Source organism: Bubalus kerabau, chromosome 4 (genome assembly GCF_029407905.1).
Source record: "Bubalus kerabau isolate K-KA32 ecotype Philippines breed swamp buffalo chromosome 4, PCC_UOA_SB_1v2, whole genome shotgun sequence".
In the NCBI taxonomy this organism is placed as follows: domain Eukaryota; kingdom Metazoa; phylum Chordata; class Mammalia; order Artiodactyla; family Bovidae; genus Bubalus; species Bubalus kerabau.
This window is the reverse complement of record NC_073627.1, coordinates 58,519,337-58,542,669: the sequence shown is the minus strand read 5'-3', so window position 1 is coordinate 58,542,669 and position 23,333 is coordinate 58,519,337. Positions and strand designations below refer to the sequence as shown.

The following is a 23,333-nucleotide window of genomic DNA, read 5'->3' as shown; positions in this document are numbered from 1 at the left end:
GAGTAGAGTGGGGTTAGGGAGGAGACACAGGCGACCTGGTGGAGAAAAAGGAGAGTCCAAAGGGAGAGAGAGCAGTCAAGCCAGTAATCTCGCTCCCAAGTAAAAAATGGGCACTGAAGATTGGGTTCTTGAAGGTACAAAATTGGTAACAAATACCTAAAAACAAAAATTAAAAATCTAGAGTAGAGTTTGGAATTTCAAAAATACAATGTTAAAGGAAAGAAGAAGGAAACGAATGAGAGAAAAAGAAAAACAAAGTCACAAAAATTATAAAGAAAATATAGGTACAAAATTGATAATAAATACCAAAAAGCAAAAGTTAAAAATCTAGAGTATAGTTTGGAATTTTAAAAATACAATTTTAAAGAAAAGAAGAAGAAAAAGAAAGAGAAAAATATAAACAAAAACAAAGTCACAAAAATTATAAAGAAAATATAGGTACAAAATTGATAACAAATACCAAAAAGCATAAATTAAAAATATAGAGTAGAGTTTGAAATTTCAAAAATACAATGTTAAAGAAAAGAAGAAAAAGTAAAAAAAAGAAAGAAAGAAAAAGAAAAGAAAAAATAAACAAGGTCACAAAAATTTTTTAAAATATATATATGAAGTTTGCTTTTAAAAAAATAGGGTCTTTTTTTGGCAAAGTAATAGTAGGTTATAAAAGTGAAAATTAAAGGAGTAATAGAGGACTTAAAAATTTTAAAAAAATTTAAAATAGAAAAAAAGAAAGAAAGAATGATCATAAATTAGTAAAAATATATCTAGGATTTTCTCTGGTGGTGGTGTGGGTATTGTGGGGTCAGTTCATTTTCGGCTAGTTCCTTGGTCTGGCTTATATTTCTCAAGATCTATAGGCCCCTTCCTATGTAGTCAGTACTAATGACAGGGTTTTAATCTATTGCCTGTCGCTTCCAAGGTGGTTCCCTCTGTTACAGCTTCTTCTGTTTGCTGGTCTCTTCAGTGTCTGATTTCTGCCCTGATACAAAGGGGGCAGCGGTGGACACTTTTTTTTTTTTTTTTTTAGGCTCACTTGTTCAGTCGCGCTGTGGAGAGGGAGGGACGCTGCAAACAAATAACACTGGTGTGTGCTCGCAGTGCCTCAGCCACACTGGGCCTGCCCCCATTCGCGGCGTGTGTATCCTCCCTGCCCACACTGCTCAGGCTCTAGGTTGCTCCACCAGGAACCATCCAAGGCCGGCCCTGGGCTGCTTGCACCTCCCAGGTCTAAGCCACTCAGGTTCAGGCACTCGGGTAGTCCTCAGAGGCACAGACTCAGCTGGGCCTGCATTTTGTGCCCTTCCCAGGTCCAAGCAGCTCAGGTGATGAGGTATTTGGAGAGCGCAGTTGGTGCGACTTATCGCCTCCCCGCCGCTCGGTTTTCTGGGTGTACAACCAGCACACCTTCTCAGGTGGATGTTGACCATCCAGAACCCCAAGAAGTCTTAGTTAGCAAAGAAGCCTGCTTACAGTTTTGTAGAAAATGTCTCTCTGGGGCTGCGATTGTCCCCTTTCGGCTCTGGCTGCCTGTCACTGGAGGGGGATGGTCTGCAGCCAGCTATCTCTGTTCAGTCCTTTGTTCTGTGAGCGGGCCTGGTGGTGTCTTAGGTTAGAGCTGGCATTTCGCGTGGTAGTTATCCCACAGTCTGGTTTGCTAGCCCAAATTAGTTCGCTCAGATGGCGCTCGGGACATTCAGGACAGATCCTTACTCTAAGCGATGCATCCCGTGCCTCCCTGCCCAGCCCCCTCCTGCTAGTGGTGGGTGAAGGCGTCTGCGCTGCTTCTCCGCTGGGGGAGTTACCGTTGGGCTCGTAATCTGTGAGTTTTAATTGTTTATTTATTTTTCCTCCCTGTTATGTTGCCCTCTGTGCTTCCAAGGCTCGGCACAGACTCGGCAGTGAAAGTGTTTCCAGGTGTTTGGAAACTTCTCTCTTTTTAAGACTCCCTTCCCAGAATGGAGCTCCATCCCTCCCTCTTTTGTCTCTTTTTTTGTCTTTTATATTTTTTCCTACCTCTTTTTGAAGACAATGGGTTGCTTTTCTGTGTGCCTGATGTCCTCTGCCGGCATTCAGAAGTTGTTCTGTGGAATTTACTTGGCGTTTAAATGTTCTTTTGATGAATTTGTGGGGGAGAAAGTGGTCTCCCCATCCTATTCCTCTGCCATCTTAGCTCCTCCCTTGAATGTTGAATTTTAAGCCAACTTTTTCACTCTCCTCTTTCACTTTCATCAAGAGGGTCTTTAGTTCTTCTTCACTTTCTGCCATAAGGGTGGTATCGTCTCATATCTGAGGTTATTGATATTTCAGCAGGGAATCTTGATTCCAGTTTGTGCTTCATTCAGCCCAGCATGTTGCAAGACGTTCTCTGCATAAAAGTTAAGTAATCAGGATGGCAATATAAAGCCTCGAAGTATTCCTTTCCCGATTTGGAACCAGTCTGTTGTTCCATGTTTGGTTCTGTTGCTTCTTGACCTGCATACAGATTTCTCAGGAGGCAGGTAAGGTGGTCTGGTATTCCCATCTCTTGGAATTTTCCACAGTTTGTTGTGATCCACATAGTCAAAGGCTTTAGCGTAGTCAATGAAGCAGAAGTAGATGCTTTTCTGGAATTGTCTTGCTTTTTCTATGATCCAACAGATGTTGGCAATTTGATCTCTGGTTCCTCTGCCTTTTCTAAATCCTGTTTGAACATCTGGACGTTCTCAATTCATGTATTGTTGATTCTTCATGTATGTGAAGTTCTCAATTCACATACCTAGCTTAGAGAATTTTAAGCATTACTGATGTGTAGAGTGTAACATTCTTGAACCCACCATCCAGCATATACATTAATATTGTTCCTTATTTGACTCATACTTTTTAAAGAAATAAAATAAATCAGTTATTGCTGAAGTTAACAGTATCCTTCTCATTCACATTCATAGTTTTCAGGGCAAACTTATGGTCTGTAAACACTATTAAGTAGCTTACTCTGTACATCCTTCTATAACTTGCTTTTTTATTCATCAATATTTTCATGATTTGTCCATGATTTACAGATTTTTTTTCTTTAATTTTAAAAGATGTATAATGAATAAACTACAATTTACTTATTGATTTTTGGTTGGTAGATGGTCCTTATGTTTTTTTTTTTTTTTTTGCCATTAAAACAATGTGAATTCTTTATGCAATATTAGCAGTTCTCTCAATATACTAATAGGAATGCAACTGTTGGAGATACAGTATGTGTATCCTCACATTTAATTGACCTTTTCAATCTGTGTTTCATGCTATCAGTTGCATTTTAACTAGAATACTTTGTCAGAGCTATTGTTTTCCTCTATATTCACCAACACCTAATTTTTTAGTTTTTGCCAATTTAATGTAAACAATTAATGATGTAATTTATTTTTCATTTCTCCAATTGCTATGGAAATTTAGCTGCTTTTCATGTGTTCATATGTTGTTTGGGTTTTCTACCCATTCGCATTTTCAATTTTGTTATTTGAGTTTTTTTTTCCCACTGATTCCTAGTTCTGTATATATTATCAGTATTGATTCTTGGTTGGCTTTGTGAGTAACAAATGTCTTCTACCAATTTATGTGTTGGGTTTTGATTTATTCATAGTATACAACTGAACAGGAGTTCCTGTGTTTTAATGTAAACAATAGTCAGTCAAGAGTAGGTGCAGGAAAGAAGAAGTTTCTGTTTATTTTAAGCACCAAGGAATTTGATGCAGGGAATTAATTGCTGGTTTAGTTCCTAGAATAAGTGTGTGTTTGTTTTGTTTTGTTTTCAAATATATGGGGTGGGGGGAGAGATTGGCTAATTTTGTTTCCTTTTTCTTCCCTTCTTTTGTCTTTTACAATTGTCACCAGAGAATGCTATAGAGTGTTTCCAGTTGGTTGAAAATATCATTTGTGACTTATGGAATCATCAACTTTAATGAATATTTTATGAGAGTTTGTAAGTATTGTGTCTATTTATTGGCTAGGAGGTTCTATAAAAACCTTTATATCAAGCATGTAAACTATATGCTCAAGCCTTTCATATCTTTACCAATTTTTTGTCTATTTGATCTATCTATTTCTTGGAAAAAAACCTTTACAATGTCCCACTGTGAATGTGAATTTGCTGATTTCTCCTTGTACAGTGAGCCCTTCATATCCGTGAGTTTTCTTGATATCAGTCAACCTTACATTGAAAAGAAAAAAAAAATCCAGAAAGTATCAAAAAGAAAAAATTGAAAATGCTTAACACAGGCAGTTCTTTTTGTAACATTTACATTGTATTAGGCATTACAAGTAAACTAAAGATAACTTACGATGTATGTGTGGATGTGCATAGGTTATATGCAAAGATTATACCATTTCATAAGGGATGTGGGTGTCTGTGGATTTGGGTATCTTTGAGGGTCCTACAATCAATACCCCAGATACTGAGGGAAGACTGTACTGGTGACATTTTTCCCTTATGTATTTGAGATTATACTGTGAAGTGAATAAAAATTTAGGCATTCAGAACTCCTGAAAAGTTCTGTCCTTTAACTCAGGAACTTCTTTTCTTGCCTTAAAGCCTGTTTTATCTGATATTTTTACAGCCACATCAGTTTTCTTTAGTTTGAAGCTAACTTGTGTATTTTTTCCATGACATTACCTCTACATTTTCTGTGTAATTTATTTTATTTATATCTCATATAAACACGTACAGCTGGGTTTTCTCAAAATTTGAATTTTGAATAATTACATATATACAAAAATTTTAAAGGAATAGAATAGGAAATATTACTGCTGCTGCTGCTAAGTCACTTCAGTTGTGTCCAACTCTATGCGACCCCATAGATGGCAGCCCACCAGGCTCCCCTGTCCCTGGGATTCTGCAGGCAAGAACACTGGAGTGGGTTGCCATTTCCTTTTCCAATGCATGAAAGTGAAAAGTCAAAGTGAAGTCGCTCAGTCGTGTCCGACTTTTCGCGACCCCATAGACTGCAGCCCACCAGGCTCCTCTGTCCATGGAATTTTCCAGGCAAGAGTACTGGAGTGGGGTGCCATTGCCTTCTTCAGAAAATATTACTACCTTTACCTAAATTTATCAGTTGTTTTTATCACCTTTACATTTTATTTACAGGTTACACAATTTTAACATAAGTTGCAATTATATGCTACTTTACTCTGAATTGAATGATTTATATATCACATATTACATTATATTTATAATATAATATATATATTATACATACATCTGCACACAAACTTATCAGTTCAGTTCATTTCAGTAGCTCAGTCATGTCCAACTCTTTGCGACCCCTTGGACTGCAGCACGCCAGACCTCCCTGTCCATCACCAACTCCTGGAACCTACTCAAACTCATGTCTATAGTGTTGGTAATGCCATCCAACCATCTCATCCTCTGTCGTCCCCTTGTCCTCATGCCTTCAATCTTTGCCAGCATCAGGGTCTTTTCAAATGAGCCAGTTCCTCGCATCAGGTGGCCAAAATATTGGAGTTTCAGCTTCAACATCAGTCCTTCCAATGAACATTCCAGACTGATTTCCTTTAGGATAGACTGATTGGATCTTGCAGTCCAAGGGACTCTCAAGAGTCTTCTCCAACACCACAGTTCAAAAGCATCAATTCTTCAGCGCTCAGCTTTCTCTATAGTCCAATTCTCACATCCATACATGACTACTGGAAGAACCATAGCTTTAACTAGGTGGACCTTTGTTGGCAAAGTAATGTCTCTGCTTTTTAATATGCTGTCTAGGTTGGTCATAACGTTTCTTTCAAGGAGCAAGTGTCTTTTAATTTCATGGATGTAGTCACCATCTGCAGTGATTTTTGGAGCCCCCCAAAATAGTCTGCCACTGTTTCCACTGTTTCTCCATCTATTTGCCATGAAGTGATGGGACCGGATGCCATGATCTTTGTTTTCTGAATGTTGAGTTTTAAGCCAACTTTTTCACTGTCCTCTTTCACTTTCATCAAGAGGCTCTTTAGTTCTTCACTTTCTGCCATAAGTGTGGTGTTATCTGCATATGTGAGGTTATTGATATTTCTCCCAGCTATCTTGATTCCAGCATGTGCTTCATTCAGCCCAGCGTTTCTCATGATGTACTCTGCAAGTAAATTAAATAAGCAGGGTGACAATATACAGCCTTGACGAACTCCTTTTCCTATTTGGAACCAGTCTGTTGTTCCATGTCCAGTTCTAACTATTGCTACCTGAGCTGCATACAGATTTCTCAAGAGGCAGGTCAGGTGGTCTGGTACCCCCGTCTCTTTCAGAATTTTCCACAGTTTATTGTGATCCACACAGTCAAAGGCTTTGGCATAGTCAATAAAGCAGAAATAGATGTATTTCTGGAACTCTCTTGCTTTTTCGATGATCCAGTGGTTGTTGGCAATTTGATCTCTGGTTCCTCTGCCTTTTCTAAAACCAGCTTGAACATCTGGAAGTTCATCGTTCATGTATTGCTGAACCCTGGCTTGGAGAATTTTGAGCATTACTCGGTAGCATGTGAGATGAGTGCAGTTGTGTGGTAGTTTGAGCATTCTTTGGCATTGCCTTTCTTAGGGATTGGAATGAACTCATACACATATATGAATCATTTAAAAGTGTATTGCTGAGTAATAATTCATTGGTGGATATATCACAATTTGTTTTTTATCAATTCACCCATTGAAGGACATTTAGTTGCTTCCAGTTATTGGCTATTACAACTTAAGATGGTATGAACATTTATGTCAATATGAGCAGTGGTAGTTTTTTTTCTTGGAAAAATATCTATGAATAGAATGGCTACATTATATGGTAGGTTGTATGTTTAACTATTTTTTAAATTTATTTTAATTGGAGGCTGATTACTTTACAATACTGTGGTGGCTTTTGCCATACATGAATCAGCTATGGGTGTACATGTGTTCCCCATCCAGTATCCCCCTCCCAACCCCTCCCTATCCTATCCCTCAGGGTCATCCCAGTGCACTGGCCCTGAGTGCCCTGTCTCATGCATCGAACCTGGACTGGTGACCTATTCCACATATGATAATATGCATGTTTCAATGGTATTCTCTCAAATCATCCCACACTTGCCTTCTCCCACAGAGTCCAAAAGTCTGTTCTTTATATCTGGGTCTCTTCTGCTGTCTCACATATAGGGTCATCGTTACCATCTTTCTAAATTCCATATGTATGTGTTAATACACTGTATTGGTGTTTTTCTTTCTGACTTACTTCACTCAGTATAATAGGCTCCAGTTTCATCCACCTCATTAGAATTGACTCAAACGTGTTCTTTTTAATAGCTGAGTAATATTCCATTGTGTTTATGTACTACAGCTTTCTTATCCATTTGTCTGCCAATGGACAGATAGGTTACTTCCATGTCCTAGCTATTGTAAACAGTGTTGCGATGAACATTGGGGTACACGTGTCTCTTTCAGTTCTGGTTTCCTCAGTGTGTATGCCCAGTGGGATTGCTGGCTTGTTTGGCAGTTCTATTTTCAGCTTTTTAAGGAATCTCCATACTGTTCTCCATAGTGGCTGTACTAGTTTGCATTCCCTGCAACAGTGTAAGAGGGTTCCCTTTTCCCTGCACCCTCTCCAGCATTTATTCTTTGTAGACTTTTTGATAGCAGCCATTCTGTCTGGTGTGAGGTGGTACCTCATTGTGATTTTGATTTGCATTTCTCTAATAATGAGAGATGTTGAACATCTTTTCATGTGTTTATTAGCCATCTGTATGTCTTCTTTGGAGAAATGTCTGTTTAGTTCTTTGGTCCATTTTTTTTTTTTAATTGAATCGTTTATTTTTCTAGTATTGAGCTGCATGAGCTGCTTGTATATTTTTGAGATTAATTTTTTGTCAGTTGCTTCATTTGCTATTATTTTCTCCCATTCTGAAGGCTGTCTTAACTTTTATAGAAATTGTCAAACTGTTTTCCACAGTGTTTCCCTCAGTTCTTTGTAACTCAATTTTTGTACGTGCACCTTCTGTGGGTATTGTTTTCTCTTGGATAATTTCATGGGTCCTAGTTGTGAAAGTGTCACTGGCTTTGATTCTGGCAGAGTCCCAGGGGTTTCAAAGGTCGTTTGTATTAATTTATCTCCTGTGACTCCCATACAGTTGCTGGTAATGTAAATTTAAATTCCATCTCTGGCATAAGCTTGGGATGTGATTTCCCCTAGTTGCCTTTCTGTTTCTTTTTCCTTACAGCTTCGGGGAAAGCATGAGTTCCTTGAAGGCTCCATGGTCTACAGGCAGGGACTTTTCTGGTTTCATAGAATGGAAGCAGCAGCTCCTAGAGGAGCCAGGCTTTATGAAGGAGTCCCTGAGCCAGATTTCCACCACTATGGCCCAGCACTACATCTCTAGCCCACAGTGAGAGTATTAGAACTCTAACTCCAGCCCTTGGAACTTTTGTCCTTTTGGATTTTCAACAGTGAAAATGTTAGCCCCTTAGTTGTGTCTGACTCTTTGCAACCCCAGGTTCTGTAGCCTGCCAGGCTCCTCTGACCATGGGATTTCCCAGGCAAGAATACTAGAGTGGGTTGCCATGGCCTTCTCCAGGGGATCTCCCCAACCCAGGGATTGAACCTGGGTCTCCTGCATTGAGGCGGATTCTTTACCATCTGAGCCACCCGGCAACCGCAAATATATTATTCTTCACTTGCCTTGTTGTTGGAAATTCCTCTAGAAAGTGTTTTTCACAAACGAAACAGGCTGGCCTATTACAACAGACAAGTCCTGGAGAAAAACAGGTCTTTCTGGACCCCCTTCCAAGTCTTTTTCAGACTTTTGCCACAAAATTTATTTTATAATATGATTCTTTCCTTCATTATCTGTAATAAAATAAACATTGTTGTAAATCTCAGTATACTCAAATACATATACATTCACCTTCTGAATTTAGTAGATAAGCACACTTTTAAACATGTGTAATAAATACAATTTAAATTTCCTACCTTATATCTTTCATAATACTATTTATACCCTCATGGTTGTCTTCATTAACCAATTGGTATAAAATATAAAGGTGGAGCCTCGTCAACACCCACCTTAAAAATAGAATTCCTTGACAATATATGAAAATACTTCATAGTCAATGGCTTTTGAAGAAATTCATGTTTCAAAACAATTGAAATTTAGTCTAAATATGTTTTAAAATAAAATGACTAAACTTAAAAGGCATTACCAAAACAGTAGTCTCTGATCTTTCATGCATTTTGTGTCAGGAACTACCACATCCCTCTTTCCATCCTCATGAAACAGAACAGAACCAGCATGGAATTGAATAAAGGCGTAATTCATTTATGCTGCCAAGTCTTATTTTATTTCTCTTCTTGGAAATGGACATAAATGTAGAGTTTGCCTTCAACTTCCAAGTCTTCCTTTCAATTATAGAAAGACAAACATTTCAATATAGTAATATAAGGCAAGTGGAAATTTTTATAAACATGTACTTTGATAGGCATTGTGCAAACATGTTCTATGTTTATCTTATGTGGTCACCTCCTCAATTCTAACTGGTGGCACAATTTTACTCCATTTTACAGATTACGAAATGGTTGCGAATTTTCTGGCATCCTTGCGGTGTTATCTGATTTGACATTTAAACTGTCCACTTTATCCAAACCAAGTACAATGTGGCGGTAAGAAATATAGTAAAACAAAGGGAGTTGAGGGAACAAAAACGTCTTTGAGTTACAAAAGATCTAAATTATACAAGCAGCAGAAGTCTTGGATGGACACCACGATACCTTTTGAGATCATCTTTCACCCTCCCGGTGGTGGCACTGTACTATTATGGAATAGGGTTCTTAATCTTTTTTGTACCATGGACCCCTAATTTAGCCTTCTGGGGAATCCCATGGACCTCATCTCAGAACAATGTTTTAAAGTGCATAACAGAGCAAACGGAACATTGCTGTAGCATCTGACCCCTGAGATTTTCAAGCATTTCCACTCTTTCCATCTCACCTCCCACTTCTACTCAACTGCTCTGAGATCTTCCCTAACCTTCTTCAGAGAAAGTAAAGGAGAGACATGCAAGCAATTTGGAAATAATGCAATTTGTCTGTTGAAAGCCTCCCCATTTCCTAAGCCCTCCACCTTTATGCAGATCAAGTCCGACCTTTCTCTAGTTCTATTTCCTTTGCGTTACCGCGCAGCCCTGGGGCCGCCCAATCCTCCAGGCCGACCCCTCGAGGCCCCGCCCCTATAGACCCCGCCCCGAAGCTCCCGAGGCCCCGCCCCCAGCCGCGTCCGGGTCCCTCTCAGGTCCCTGCCAGTCGCTCTGGGCCACTCTCTCGTCCCGCCTCCGAACACGATCCCTGCCTGTCCCCTCTCCCTTCCGGGCCCCGGGGCCGCCGCTGCGGAAGGATGGATCCTGGGGCCGGCGCCTTCTCGGAGGAGCAGTTCCGGGAGGCCTGCGCCGAACTCCAGCGGCCCGCACTCTCCGGGGCCGCCTGGGAGCTGCTGGTGGAGACCCAGGGCATCAGCGTCTATCGGCTGCTGGACCAGGTAGCTGTCCGCCCCCAGAGGACCGCCGGGCGGCAGTCTGCGGGGGGCAGGGTGGGGGGTGCTCCCGGGGGGCGGGGGTGAGGGGACCGGACAGGGCAAGTGTTTTGTTACAAGTTGATGACAGAGTGAAAACGTGGGTCTGAGGATTCTTGCTTAGCCCCACCCACTTGCCTGCAAGGGAAGTGAACCTCTCTCCCGGGTGGGTGCCAGTGGTATCTGTGTGGCCGGGAGTATGTTCAGATTGAATCCTGGAAGAAAAGCGACTGGGCTCTTCAGAGAGTGGATGTACAGGGTGGTATGTGTGGTGTGAGGAATGTTGCTGAGAAGGGACCTACCGTCGACTCTAGTCATTTCACTAACTTGCTCCTTTGAGTGCTGCCCCATTCCTTGTAAATTGCACCGAATAGCTTTAGCCTGAGAAAAAGTCTGGGGAATAGTTGAAGGGTAGGAGGAATGGAGTTGCGGGTGTGCCGGCAGGCCTTTGGAGCCGGCCAGGTGGAATGATGGTCTGTCATCGGTTGCTCTGTGTGTTAGCTGCTGCGTGGTGACTAGGTTAGAAGTCGCCTTTAGGCAAGGGAAGTGAAGTGCAGGTTTCCTGGTAGAGACCAGAGTCTGAAACTGTTAGAGTAGGGAGGAACTCTGAGTCTGTGTGTAACAGGGTCACTGGGTACAACAGGATGAGCGGGAAGCTCAGTGTAGAGCAGGCAGAATTAATATCTGAGTGTCGTTTAAGCATTTACCTGGCTGCAAAAATGGATATGTTTTCAGAAAAACTCCTTTGATCTTCTGGATAAAATTGTTTCATTTTCCGCACCGGCCACATCCAGGCATTTGCCAAATGTTGGCAATTCACTGCTCAGATGTATCTGATGTCTGGCCCCTTCCCCTTCCCTTTTTTCCCCTGACCTTTGTCACTCTGAGTGCCACCTCTTCCCTAGAATTGCAGTGATCTTCTGACTTGCTTCTTGGCCTTCCACCCTTTCCCTTCCATCCAGCACACCTGAAATCAAGCACCTGAAAGAGATTGTGATCTTATCATGCCCCTTCCAATGGCCCTGTTGATTGCGTAAAAAATAAAACCTACAGTAATAGCCTACTCATTGCATGCTGTCTTACACTCAAGGCTCTGCAGACACTGACTTAGTTCTCACATCGGTGCCATGTTGTCAGGCACTATATAGACTATCACCTTATTACCAATTTGGAAATGGATATATGGAAAGATTAAGTTGATGGCTCAAGACTCACTCTGGGGTTGGAACTCAGCTTTCTAGCTCCAGACCTGTGCTATGATACACTCCTCCACTGACTCTGAGAGGGCAAGTATGCCAGGTGGGCTGTGCTCGGGGGACTAGGCTGGTCCAGGGCCCATGGCTCCTCCACACCGGTCCTGTCCTCCCGTCAGCCCTGACCACTCCCCTCACGTCCCTTGAAGGGCTTGTGCTCTTTTGCTTTTGTGCCTTTTATCCCACAGCAGCGGCTGCCTGAGCTGAGGCAGAATGTCTGGCTTTGTATTGTTTCCATTGTGTATTGATATGGAGCAGGGCCCACCTCCCTCCTGGGGGGAGGATGGGTATTCAGAACAGTTCCTATCTCTCTGAACCATGATATAAGTCATATTTCCACCTGTTCTGGGCATGAGGGCAGTTATAGTACATTGATGTAAGCTACAAGTCTTTCCAGAGAGCTCCTGTAAGTTGGAGGCCATAGGCATGGCCTTGAGCCCCAGCAGCTAGGTTGGGGGCCACTGCCCATGGCCACCATGATCTGCATGTGTGTTCAGTGTCTAGGGACCCTGTTGTGTCGGGTGTGAGCCCTTTCCTAGAACCTTAGTTGCACATCCAGTGTTATTTGCTGCCTGACCCATTTTGCTAGATAGAGCCTCATTTTCTTTCCAGGTTGACTCCCATCCTTTACTTTCCTCCTGGAAGAGAATTCCCTCGAATCCCTCAGTTAGTAAATCTTGTCTTCTGAATGCCACTCCATGTCCAAGTAAATTCAGCTTGTCCCGGCCTGCCTAGACCTGCACTTATCTACCCCAAAACCCTGTGCCCTCTTCTGTCTTGTCATCCAGTGTGGTTTCATCCACCATGCATGCTATTGATATTATGTGACTCTGTTTCCTCCTCCACCCACTTCCCAGCCCAGAGCCATTGTGCATATGGCCTTGGGTCCCCAGGTCCCTGACTGGAGGTCGAACCAGCAAATCCTGGCCCCTCTGTTAATTTTCACCTTGGTTTACATACCAGACTATTGCCCAGGTCATTCCAGGTCAGGTTTTTCATTGCAATTGTTATCGTCTGGCTTTTTAAATTCCTCCGACTCGTGTACAAAGTGGACTTGTTTGGGGCCCTTTAATGTTAGAGGACTAGCAGGGGGTCTTATTGATCCATCTGACTTTTGATGGAGTTGCATTAAGACCTTTATTTCAGTCCCATCATAGACGCATTATTCATCTTATTTCTTAATAATCATCTACAGATTTCCACCCTGCTAGAATGAGTCCCTTGATTCTTCCTGTCTCTCCTATTTCTTGTTAATGTGAAACCCATAAGCAGAAGCTGAGACAGGTAATCCGATAAGGCTTCTTGAAATGCTTGATTTTGTTTCAGTAAGGTTACGTTTGGTACCCATACAAAAATAACCCTTTTCATCAAAGTTCTTGCTAAATCTTTGTTGACTAAGGGACATGTTCAATGGATGAATGTCCTGATTATGATAAAGGCAGTCCATCATGGTTTGCATACAAATCATATTAGCTGTTTCATCAGGGGCGTACCATTTGGAATTTATGGAATAAGAAGAATCAGACAGTCCCCCTTCTCAGACTTTTCAGTGACTTTTATCCAGTTGAACCAGGCTGACTCTTCTACAGGGAATAACCTGCTGTGAGTCTGAATCAGGGAGGTGTGATCATGATCTAAAAATGATGCTCTAGCAAAGTTACTATCACATGATTTGAAAAGACTGACATAAGCATAGAGGTACTTGAAAGAGTTTCCAGTATAACAGATAAATTGTATTTTAAACTAAAAAAGATTGTGGCTTCTTTTTAGTAGACACAAAGAATTCTGAATCTTGTTCTTGAACAAATGGCTACTTTTGATACATCAAAAGTACCTTGTGATACTTTTCCATTTTCTCTTTTCCTAATAAATCACAGAATTTTAGACTTAGAAAGTCTCTTTGCAACCATTCTGTCCAATTACCATCACCCTTTCTTTTTGCTTTTCTCCTGCTTTCTTTGCCTACTCTGTTTCCTTGGTCTCACCTTCTTTTTCTCTCCCCAAGTGTAGTGCTAACTTATCTTTACATGGCCCCTTAATATACAAAATGCTATTACACATAAGTTTTCATATATCCCTCTCAACAAATATAGAAGATAGGTAGAGACAGGTTTATTTTCCTATTTTATGGATGGCAGTAAGACCCAGAGCGAGCCACACAAGCCCTCATATCTAGTACTTAGACACGAAGCAGTGTACTTGGATAAACTCAGTACCAAATATATAGCTTGCTTCAATTCAGAACTACATTCTTTTTCTCCAAGCTAAGCAAAGCTAAACCAGTCAATTCTAAGGAAAATCAGTGCTGAATATTGACTGGGGGGACTGATGCTGAAGCTGAAATTCCAATACTTTGGCCACCTGATATGAAGAACTGACTCATTGGAAAAGACCTTGATGCTGGGAAGGATTGAAGGCAGGAGGAGAAGGGGACAACAGAGGATGAGATGGTTGGATGGCATCACCGACTCGATGGACATGAGTTTGAGTAAGCTCCGGGAGCTGGTGATGGACAGGGAGGCCTGGCGTGCTGCAGTCCATGGGGTCGCAAAAAGTAGGACACGACTGAGCGACTGAATGGAACTGAAAGCGAAGCTAGGGCAAGACTGCTGTGTGCTATGCTAGTCTATGTGGTGCTGTGGAAAAGAGCATGGATTTTGGAGGCAGACAGTTTTGAGTTACAGTCTCTGCTCTGTTCCACTGTCATTCATTTATTCAGGAGACATTCACTGGGTGCCTCCATGTGGCAGTGCCCTGACAGACACTGGGCATAAGCAGAGAGCAGGCAGTTGGAGCTGCTGGTTCAGTGAATGAGCTTCTTAAACAATAAACAGTATTCACTGAAGATAATAAACATAGTATATAATGAAATGGCAGCTGAACATGCTACAGAAAAAGCAAAGTGGGATGAAGGGATACAGAGATGTTATGGTGGAGGTGGGGATATCCAGGTGTGCTTTAGATACAGGGAATCTGGAAAAACCCTCTTCCAGAGGTTAACAATTGAGTGGAGATATAAATGAAAGAAGAGATTGCGTCCTGCAAATATCAGAGGAGAAATGGATCAGAGAGTGTTCCTCAAAGCTCAAGAGCTGCCTGGGGAGCTCTCAGGACACCTCTCAGCCCTATTAGAGCCCCATCGTGAACAGAGTTGGAGTGGAGCTTGGATGGTCCTTTTGAGAAGTTCCCCTTTGTCCTAGAGGCTGATTATTCTGTCCTGTCTACTTTGGTGTGTTTGAAATGCTTCAAAATAAAATATGTTTTTGTTGCTTCTTTTTGTTTTTTAATGTGAAAGCTTCCCAAGAAATTTTAATGAGCATGCTGTGTTATAAACCATTGCAGTAGAGGGAACGCTGAGTGCTAAGTTCCAGAGCCAGGCTGATCTTCCCTTTCCAGGAGGGGCCAGAAGGACGCAGGACCAGGGTGAACCTGGTGTTGGAGAGTGGCCAGGAGTCAGGGCCTACTTACTACTTGGGGGATATTGGCCGGCTGCTTTTTCATTTTAAAATCTCAGCTTCCTCATTTGCAAAACAAGTATAATTCTTGCTTTTTAGGATCATTGGCTTCTTACGAACATTGAATGAAATGATACATGACAGAGTGATTCTTCACCTTGAGCAAACACTAGACTCATGTGCGAAGCCTGTTAACATTTATCTGCAAAGCCTGTTAAAATTCACAGTTAATATCCTACTCCGTTTCAGATTCAGTGGGTCTGGGTGGGACTTGAGAGTTGGCTTTACATTTCTTTACTTCTCCTCCTTCTTCTTTTTAACATTTTATTTTTACCGAATGCCAGGTGATACTGAAGCTCCATGGATTATACTTTGTGAACCATTGAAATAAGGGGAGCTTCTCACGTGGTGCTCAAGTTGCACCACCCCACATGGTGGCACCGAGAGGCAGGAGAGGGAAGAGAGAAAAGGAGGACTATCTTAAGATGGAAGTCATGTCCACTTGAAGACCAACTCTTCCTGGTTTTTAAATTAGTGGCCACTTGGGAGTGGATGTGGTCCCCTGAACAGCAGGGAGAAGGTTCCCCGGGAGAGAAGGGTTGTGGGTCACTTGCAAAAGCTTTCCCAGAGATCTGCAGTCAGGTCTCCCTGGAGCTTTAGGCTGGATACTATGCCAGTAGACACTGTGACCTGCCTGTACATGGTGTGAAACTGGCATTTAGAGGCTCACATCATTGATTTAGACCAAGAAAATGTTGGTCTGGAAAGATCTGACTGAGGGCTTGACTTCTTATGATTTGAAACCAAGTGTCTGGCACTGTGCGAAGTGGCTGCCTTTGTCCCTCCAAAGGTCTTCTCATCAGTGAGTTTGGTCAAGAGCAGACAGTACTTTCCCAGGGACTGTTCTTTCCTGTGCTGTTGCCCTACTGAACTACTGAGATCCTGGCCTTACTGGGAAAACTAGGTTCAGCCGTGCTGCGTCGAGAGATAGATTGGCCTTTTGGAAGGAAGCAGAAAGTAAACTGCCAGGGAAACAGATATGCCTCAGTGGGAGAGAAGCTTCACTCTGATTTCCCAGATGGGATCATAATCCAACTTGCATCATGGACCTCTTCACTTCTGGGTGACAGGACTCTTCTCCCTTTTCCCATCCTTCTCCCATCCTTTTCCCAGGTACCAACATGACTGATGGAGCAGTTGATGCATTCAGGACACTTGTGAAGCCATATTTACGAGTGGGTAGGACCACCATGGCTTAAAATAGCCATGTGTAGCACCAAGTGTAGTCTCCTTCTAATTTCTGCCACTGGTGGAGGTCAGCTCTCTCTCTCTCTGTCTCTCTCCTGCCCCATCGCCCTTCAGTGTAACTGGATAGATAATGTTGGAGCCTCACCTCTCTGTCTCCTCACTTCTCTCAGGATGAGCTTGTGGTCTGAGGCAGCATGAAGATGCTGACCGATCGCAAGGTGCTGGTCCAAGATTTGAAGGCATGCCTTAGCGGGGAGTGGGGAGCAGGATCCCCCATGCCTGTCTGCGGGTATAAGTCAGACTTTGTATTGCACAGCTGGTTTGGGGCTGTTTGAATACACCCTAGTGAGTAGAAACCTTCAAAATACTGCTTCATGACCCATTCAAGCAGTGTTTCAGAACTTATTGTGTACCTGCATTTTGGTGATGCCTGATGTATTCATCAGACAGAAAGTTCATACCTTCCAGAAACTTTAAGACAATAAAATGGGCACCTTTTATGCAATGTCTATCTGAGTTCCTGACCTATATCATATGTTTTTCTCCCTGGAAAGCTTCTTTTAACATTTCTTCCAGAGCCAAGTCTGCTGCTGATGAATTCCCTGTTTTTGTTTGTCTGAAAAAGTTTTTATTTCTTCTTTACTTTTGAAGGACAGTTTCACTGGATATAGAATTCTAGGTCAGTGATTTATTTTATTCAAAATAGTATATATTTCACCCTACCCCCTTTGTTTTTTGCAGAGTGGTTTCTGATGAGATATCTGCTATAATTATCATCGGTATTCCTCTATAAGTAAAGTGATGGCCCATTCCTTCCTGACAGCTTCTTTTAAGATTTTCTTTTTCTCTTTGGTTTTCTGAGTTTGAATATGTTTCGTTTAAGATTGTTGTTGTTTATCCTGTATGGTGTGCTCAATATCAACAGATTTACTTTGAAGAGTGGTCTGAGCTTAAATGGTAAACCCACATGTGATTTAAAATAAAACATAACATATTTGGGGTTTATAATGCAAAGATTCCTCTCTTGCATGTGGAATAGCAGTATGACTCTAGTAATCCAGAGCTTTTCTGGACTGTATGTTTTTAGAAGTGGTGGCGGCAATGGTCTAAAGCAGGGATTGCAAATTTTTTTTCCTGTAAAGAGCCAAATAGAAACTACTTTAGGCTTTATAGACTAAGACGCTGTATATTGCCTTACATAATCACTATGAAATCTAAAAACTATTGTTACCTTGTGGACTGTGAAAAATAGCATGACAGATTCAGTAACTCCTGGTCTAAAATACAGTTCTGATGCTTAATTGCTCTGAGGTTTTGGGATTTATGAACCTAGGGCCCTAGCTGAGTCTCAGCTTCCTCATGTGTAAGCTGGAGATAATTCCTTTTCTGCCAGAGTTGTGCCAGGGATCCAATGAGAGGATACATTTTGAAGGCCCTAGTAAATTAAATGGTGTTTGCTGTGAGTAGGGTGATCTATGTTCTTCTCTACCCTTCAAGACCTGCATTATGCTTGTCCTGATGAAACACATGACAAAGCTCTTTCACTCAGAACTGTCCGCTAGAATGGTCAATCACACGGTCACCTTGGCCACAGCTCTGTCTACTCCGACGGCTTGTTATTTCTCTAATAATATGTTGGGAGAGGCCAGTGACTCTTGGAGGCGGGATCATAGGCTGTGAACTCTGCCGTCACATCGCTGGCTTCAGGTCCAGGTTCTTTTGCAATGAATGAGCTTCAGGTCAAGCTCGTTACATGTGTGACCTTGAGTGAGTTTTAATAATCTTCTAGTGTTAACAGCTGTATTTCTTGAGGTATCATTTAAGTACCTCAAAATTTACTCATTTTAAGTGTATAGTTCACTAATTTTTAGTAAGTTTATGGAGTCACACATCCTTCCCCGAGTCTAATTTTCAAATATTTGTGTTATCCCCAAAGAAACCTGTTCCCCATTTGCAGTCATCTCCTGTTCCCATTCCCAGTCTTAGACAACCACCAAGCTACTTGGTGTCTCTGCAGATTTGCATATTTCTGGGTGGTCTGGGGCAGGAACACTGGGTTAGGGACTGGAAGGAAAGTTTCCCATCCAGGTTTTGCCAGCAGGAGTCATCAGCTGCCTTTTGATGCATCTCTGTCATTTTTTACATAAGGATCTAAGACTCCTTCCAGCTCTGAGAGCCTGTGCCATCTTTACTGACATCTTTAGCTTGTCGTTGGAGCAGTGGCTTGGAGCAAGTGTGCGGAGAGAGTAGAGCCATATTAGGAGCCGTCGTGGGGAGAAGAAGTGGACGGTGTCCTCCTCTCTCTGGCTGTCCCCAGAGCCAACTGTAGAACTCGAGGAAGTATGTCACCTCTCTGAGCTTCATGTCATAGGGACATGACACCAGTGTCCCTGTTGATACCACAGGGCTCTGTTGAGATTACACAAGATAGTGAACCTAAAACTGGAACCTGCACTGTGTTTAGAGAAATAAATGTTCGTATTATTGAAAGAGTTAGGGCAGAGTGATTGGACAGCTTCCAGCGCAGAATGCATGGCAGCTGTAGTGACGCTGACGGATCACCAAGGCAAATCCATTCCAAGCTGGAAAGCCAAGTGTACACCTTGCCTGACGGTTTTCTCAGGCCCAAGAATATAGTGGGCCCATGGTGGTTGTTGCTGTGTTTTTTTTTTTTTTTTCCTGTGGTACATAGTGGAAGGAGGTGGAATTTTCTGTAATAGAGTGTGTGAAGTTTCAGATTTCTATGCAGAATTAAATATGCTGCAGCTTAATGTCCATTAATTGTGTCCATTATCTCTTATTTCTCTTCCTTAACTATTTGTTTCAGTAATGGTTATGTATTTTTGTACTGTTTTAATGAATTACAGTCTTACATGCTTGGAAATGTTCAGAAGTCTGATCAGTACTATTTTGTCAGTCTACTTTAATGTCAAATAAAAAACAAACCTGGACTTAGAGTTGGAGGTTATTGTATTAGGAAGAATACTTTGACCATAAGATCCGTGAGTTTCTCAGGAGAGAGGCAGAAAGGTCTTTTTTTTTTTTTTTTTTTAACAGAGAGAGAGGAGTCAGCAAGACTGAAACCGCATGTGGGGAAGTGAGGTGAAGGTGGTCTGCTAGAGAATAGAACAGAATGTCTTACCCTGACGCCAATTCATTCTCAGCAGGGCTGGATTCTGCTTAGACTGAGGCTGGGCCAAAATTTAGAGTCTGGAGGAAGGAGATGCTTAACTAGTTTGGTTAACAAGCATTTTGTGCCTATTGATCCTTGGAATTAGTAGCTTAGCGGATCATTTGTGGGACCGTCAAAGGGAATTTAGAAGTGTTGTGTCTGGCCTTGTGATAGGTAAACAAAGGGTGTGTGTGTGTGTAAAAGTGATTCTTTTGTGATAAGATGTTTTTTGAAACACAAAGCATGGGAGAGTTTCTTAATCTCTGTTGTTTTTCAGGATCATAGAGCTCAAATAAAATTCTCAATAAGAACCACTTGTAATAAGTAGGCTTGCTTTTAGCTGCAAGTAACAGACAACTGGATTAACAAAGTCTTAAACAAGTGAAAAGTGAAAGTGAAAGTTACTCAGTTGTGTCCGACTCTTTGGACCCCCTGAACTATACAGTCCGTGGAATTCTCCAGGCCAGAATACTGGAGTGAGTAGCTGTTCCCTTCTCCAGGGGATCTTCCTAATCCAGGGATTGAACCCAGGTCTCCCGAATTGCAGGCAGATTCTTTACCAGCTGAGTCACCAGGGAAGTCCCCAAAGAGGGGTTTATATTTCTCACCTAGAAGGAACCCACTCCAGTGTTCTTGCCTGGAGAATCCCAGGGACGGGGGAGCCTGGTGGGCTGCCGTCAATGGGGTCGAACAGAGTCGGACACGACTGAAGCGACTTAGCAGCAGCAACAGCAGCAAGTAGTCCAGACGTTAGCAGTTGCTGGCATTGAATCAGTTGATCAACAATGTCAGTAAAACTCTGAATATTTTCACTCTGCTTTCTCATTTTTATTGTTTGAACTGTGGTGTTGGAGAAGACTCTTGAGAGTCCCTTGGACTGCAAGGAGATCCAACCAGTCCATTCTGAAGGAGATCAGCCCTGGGATTTCTTTGGAAGGAATGATGCTAAAGCTGAAACTCCAGTACTTTGGCCACCTCATGCGAAGAGTTGACTCATTGAAAAAGACTCTGATGCTGGGAGAGATTGGGGGCAGGAGGAGAAGGGGATGACAGAGGATGAGATGGCTGGATGGCATCACTGACTCAATGGACGTGAGTCTGAGTGAACTCCGGGAGTTGGTGATGGACAGGGAGGCCTGGCATGCTGCAATTCATGGGGTCGCAAAGAGTTGGACACGACTGAGCGACTGAACTGAACTGAACTGAATCACTAAATAGCTACTTCAGCTCTAGACATCATACCCATATTCAAAAGAAGGAGGTATTGTCTTATGGCTGCCTCTACTTATAGAAGAGATCAGCTGTGCAATTTTCTTAGTAAGAAAGAGAGTATATGCTATAATGAATATCCTGTTTCTTCTGGGAATTATATTCTACACATGATATTAGCTGGTTATCTACCACTGAATAATTCTTTTACCACCTGTGGTGTAGGAAAGCACAGTATCCTGTAATCAGTGGGTCATTAGAAAAGTATGTTGTTTTTCTGTTGTTCAGTCATGTCCAACTCTTTGTGACCCCATGGACTGCAGCACGCCAGGCTTTCCTGTCCTTCACTGTCTTCCAGAGTTTGCTCAAACTCATGTCCATTGAGTCAATGATGCCATCCAACCATCTCATCCTCTGTCTCCCCCTTCTCCTCCTGCCCTCAATCTTTCTGACATCAGGGTCTTAAAAAATAGTGGATATTTGTACAAGTAGTTCACTTTGCTGTACAGCAGAAAGTAACCCAACAGTGTAAATCATCTATACTGCAATTAAAAGTAATTTAAAAAAGAAAAGCATGCATTGCATTTTACTTTAGATAAAGAAATTGAGCCATTCTTAAAACTGTTTTTCTGAAGGACCTTCAGGAAAAGCCAAGTACCTCTTGAGTAGACTTGTTTAGAGTCATTTATTGAAATCTTGGAACATTTCAAAACGTATCTGCAAAAAATTTTGCACCAGAATTATATCTTTAATTTGAAAGAGAATTACACATCAGTACGTTGCTGAAATAAAACAAGGATTTATGCTTCCTTCTACTAAATTATTTGTACAAACAGTGGTACCCAGTCCTGGTGAGATGCTTCTTTGCTACTGGTGAGAGTATAAATAGGAAAAATTCTTTCTTAAAGATTTGTAACAAAACCAGAGAAAGTCCTAGATATATTTTTACTGTTTTTATGATCATTCTTTCTTTTTTTTTTAATTTTTTAAAAAAATTTTAAGTCCTCTATTATTCCTTTAATTTTCACTTTTATAACCTATTACTTTGCAAAAAAAAAAGACCCTATTTTTTTTTCTTCAGCAAACTTTATATATATATATTTTTTATAATTTTTTGACTTTTTTTTTTCTTCTTTTCTTTAACATTATATTTTTGAAATTCCAAACTCTACTCTAGATTTTTAATTTTAGCTTTTTGGTATTTGTTATCAATTTTGTACCTATAGTTTTTTTTATAATTTCTGTGACTTTTTTTTTTCTCTGTTTCTTTCTCTTCTTCTTTTATATAACATTGTATATCTGAAATTCCAAACTCTACTCTAGATTTTTAATTTATGCTTTTTGTCTTTGATATCAATTTTGTACCTGTATTTTCTTTATAATTTTTGCGACTTTGTTTGTTTTTGTTTGTTTGTTTGTTTTCTCTCTTTCTTTTTCTTCTTCTTTTTTTAAATTGTATTTTTGAAATTCCAAACTCTACTCTAGATTTTTAACTTTTGCTTTTTGGTATTAGTTATCAATTTTGTACCTGTATTTTCTTTATAATTTTCACGACCTTGTTTGTTTTTGTTTGTTCATTTTTTCTCTCTGTCTTTTCCTTCTTTTCTTTAACATCGTATTTTTGAAATTCCAAACTCTACTCTAGATTTTTAATTTTTGCTTTTATGTATTTGTTACCAATTTTGTACCTTTAAGAACCCAATCTTCAGTACCCATTTTTCACTAGGGAGCGAGATTACTGGCTTGACTGCTCTCTCTCCCTTTGGACTCTCCTTTTTCTCCACCAGGTCGCCTGTGTCTCCTCCCTAACCCCTCTCTACTGTACCCAACTCTGTGAATTTCTGTGTGTTCCAGACGGTGGAGAACACTTAGGGAACTGATTACTGGCTGGATCTGTCTCCCTCCTTTTCATTCCCCCCTTTTATCCTTCTGGCCACCTCTGTCTCCTTCCTCCTTCTTCCCTTCTCTGTATAACTCCGTGAACATCTCGGAGTGGTCCAGTTGTCGAGTGCACATAAGGAAGTGACTACTGGCTAGCCCACTCTCTCCACTATTGATTCCACCTCATCTCATTTGGGTCACCTCTAACTCCCTCCTCCCTCTTCTCCTCCATATAACACTGTGAACCTCTCTGGGTGACCCTCATGGTAGAGAAACTTTTCTTTTTTAACGTAGATGTTTTATCAATGGTGCTGTATAGAAGGAGAAGTTTTGAAACTACTGTAAAAATAAGACCAATAACTGGAAGCGGGAGGCTTAAGTCCAAACCCTGACTCCAGGGAACTCCTGACTCCAAGGAACTTTAATTGACAGGAGCTCATCAAACGCCTCCATACCTACACTGAAACCAAGCACCACACAAGGGCCAACAAGTTCCAGGGCAAGACATACCAAGCAAATTCTCCAGCAACAAAGGAACTCAGCCCTGAGCTTCAAGATACAGGCTGCCCAAAGTCACCCC

At 41.5% G+C, this 23,333-nt stretch overlaps 2 protein-coding genes across 4 annotated transcripts in view; both read left to right on the top strand.

The window, feature by feature from the left end:
- The window catches only part of LOC129649765 (phosphatidylcholine transfer protein-like), an 89,261-nt gene that overhangs the window by 60,999 nt on the left and 4,929 nt on the right, over positions 1–23,333 (top strand). The window lies entirely within an intron of this gene.
- LOC129649766 (phosphatidylcholine transfer protein) overlaps positions 3,537–23,333 on the top strand; it is a 35,766-nt gene continuing 15,969 nt past the window's right edge. For 2 of the 3 annotated variants that reach the window (XM_055577567.1, XM_055577566.1), the window contains exon 1: positions 10,220–10,502. In XM_055577567.1, coding sequence (XP_055433542.1) covers positions 10,362–10,502 — 141 coding nt within the window. In that variant the 5' untranslated portion in view covers positions 10,220–10,361. Of the gene's footprint in view, positions 3,947–10,219; positions 10,503–23,333 lie in introns of those variants that run through there. The other variant, XM_055577568.1, reaches the window with a different exon arrangement.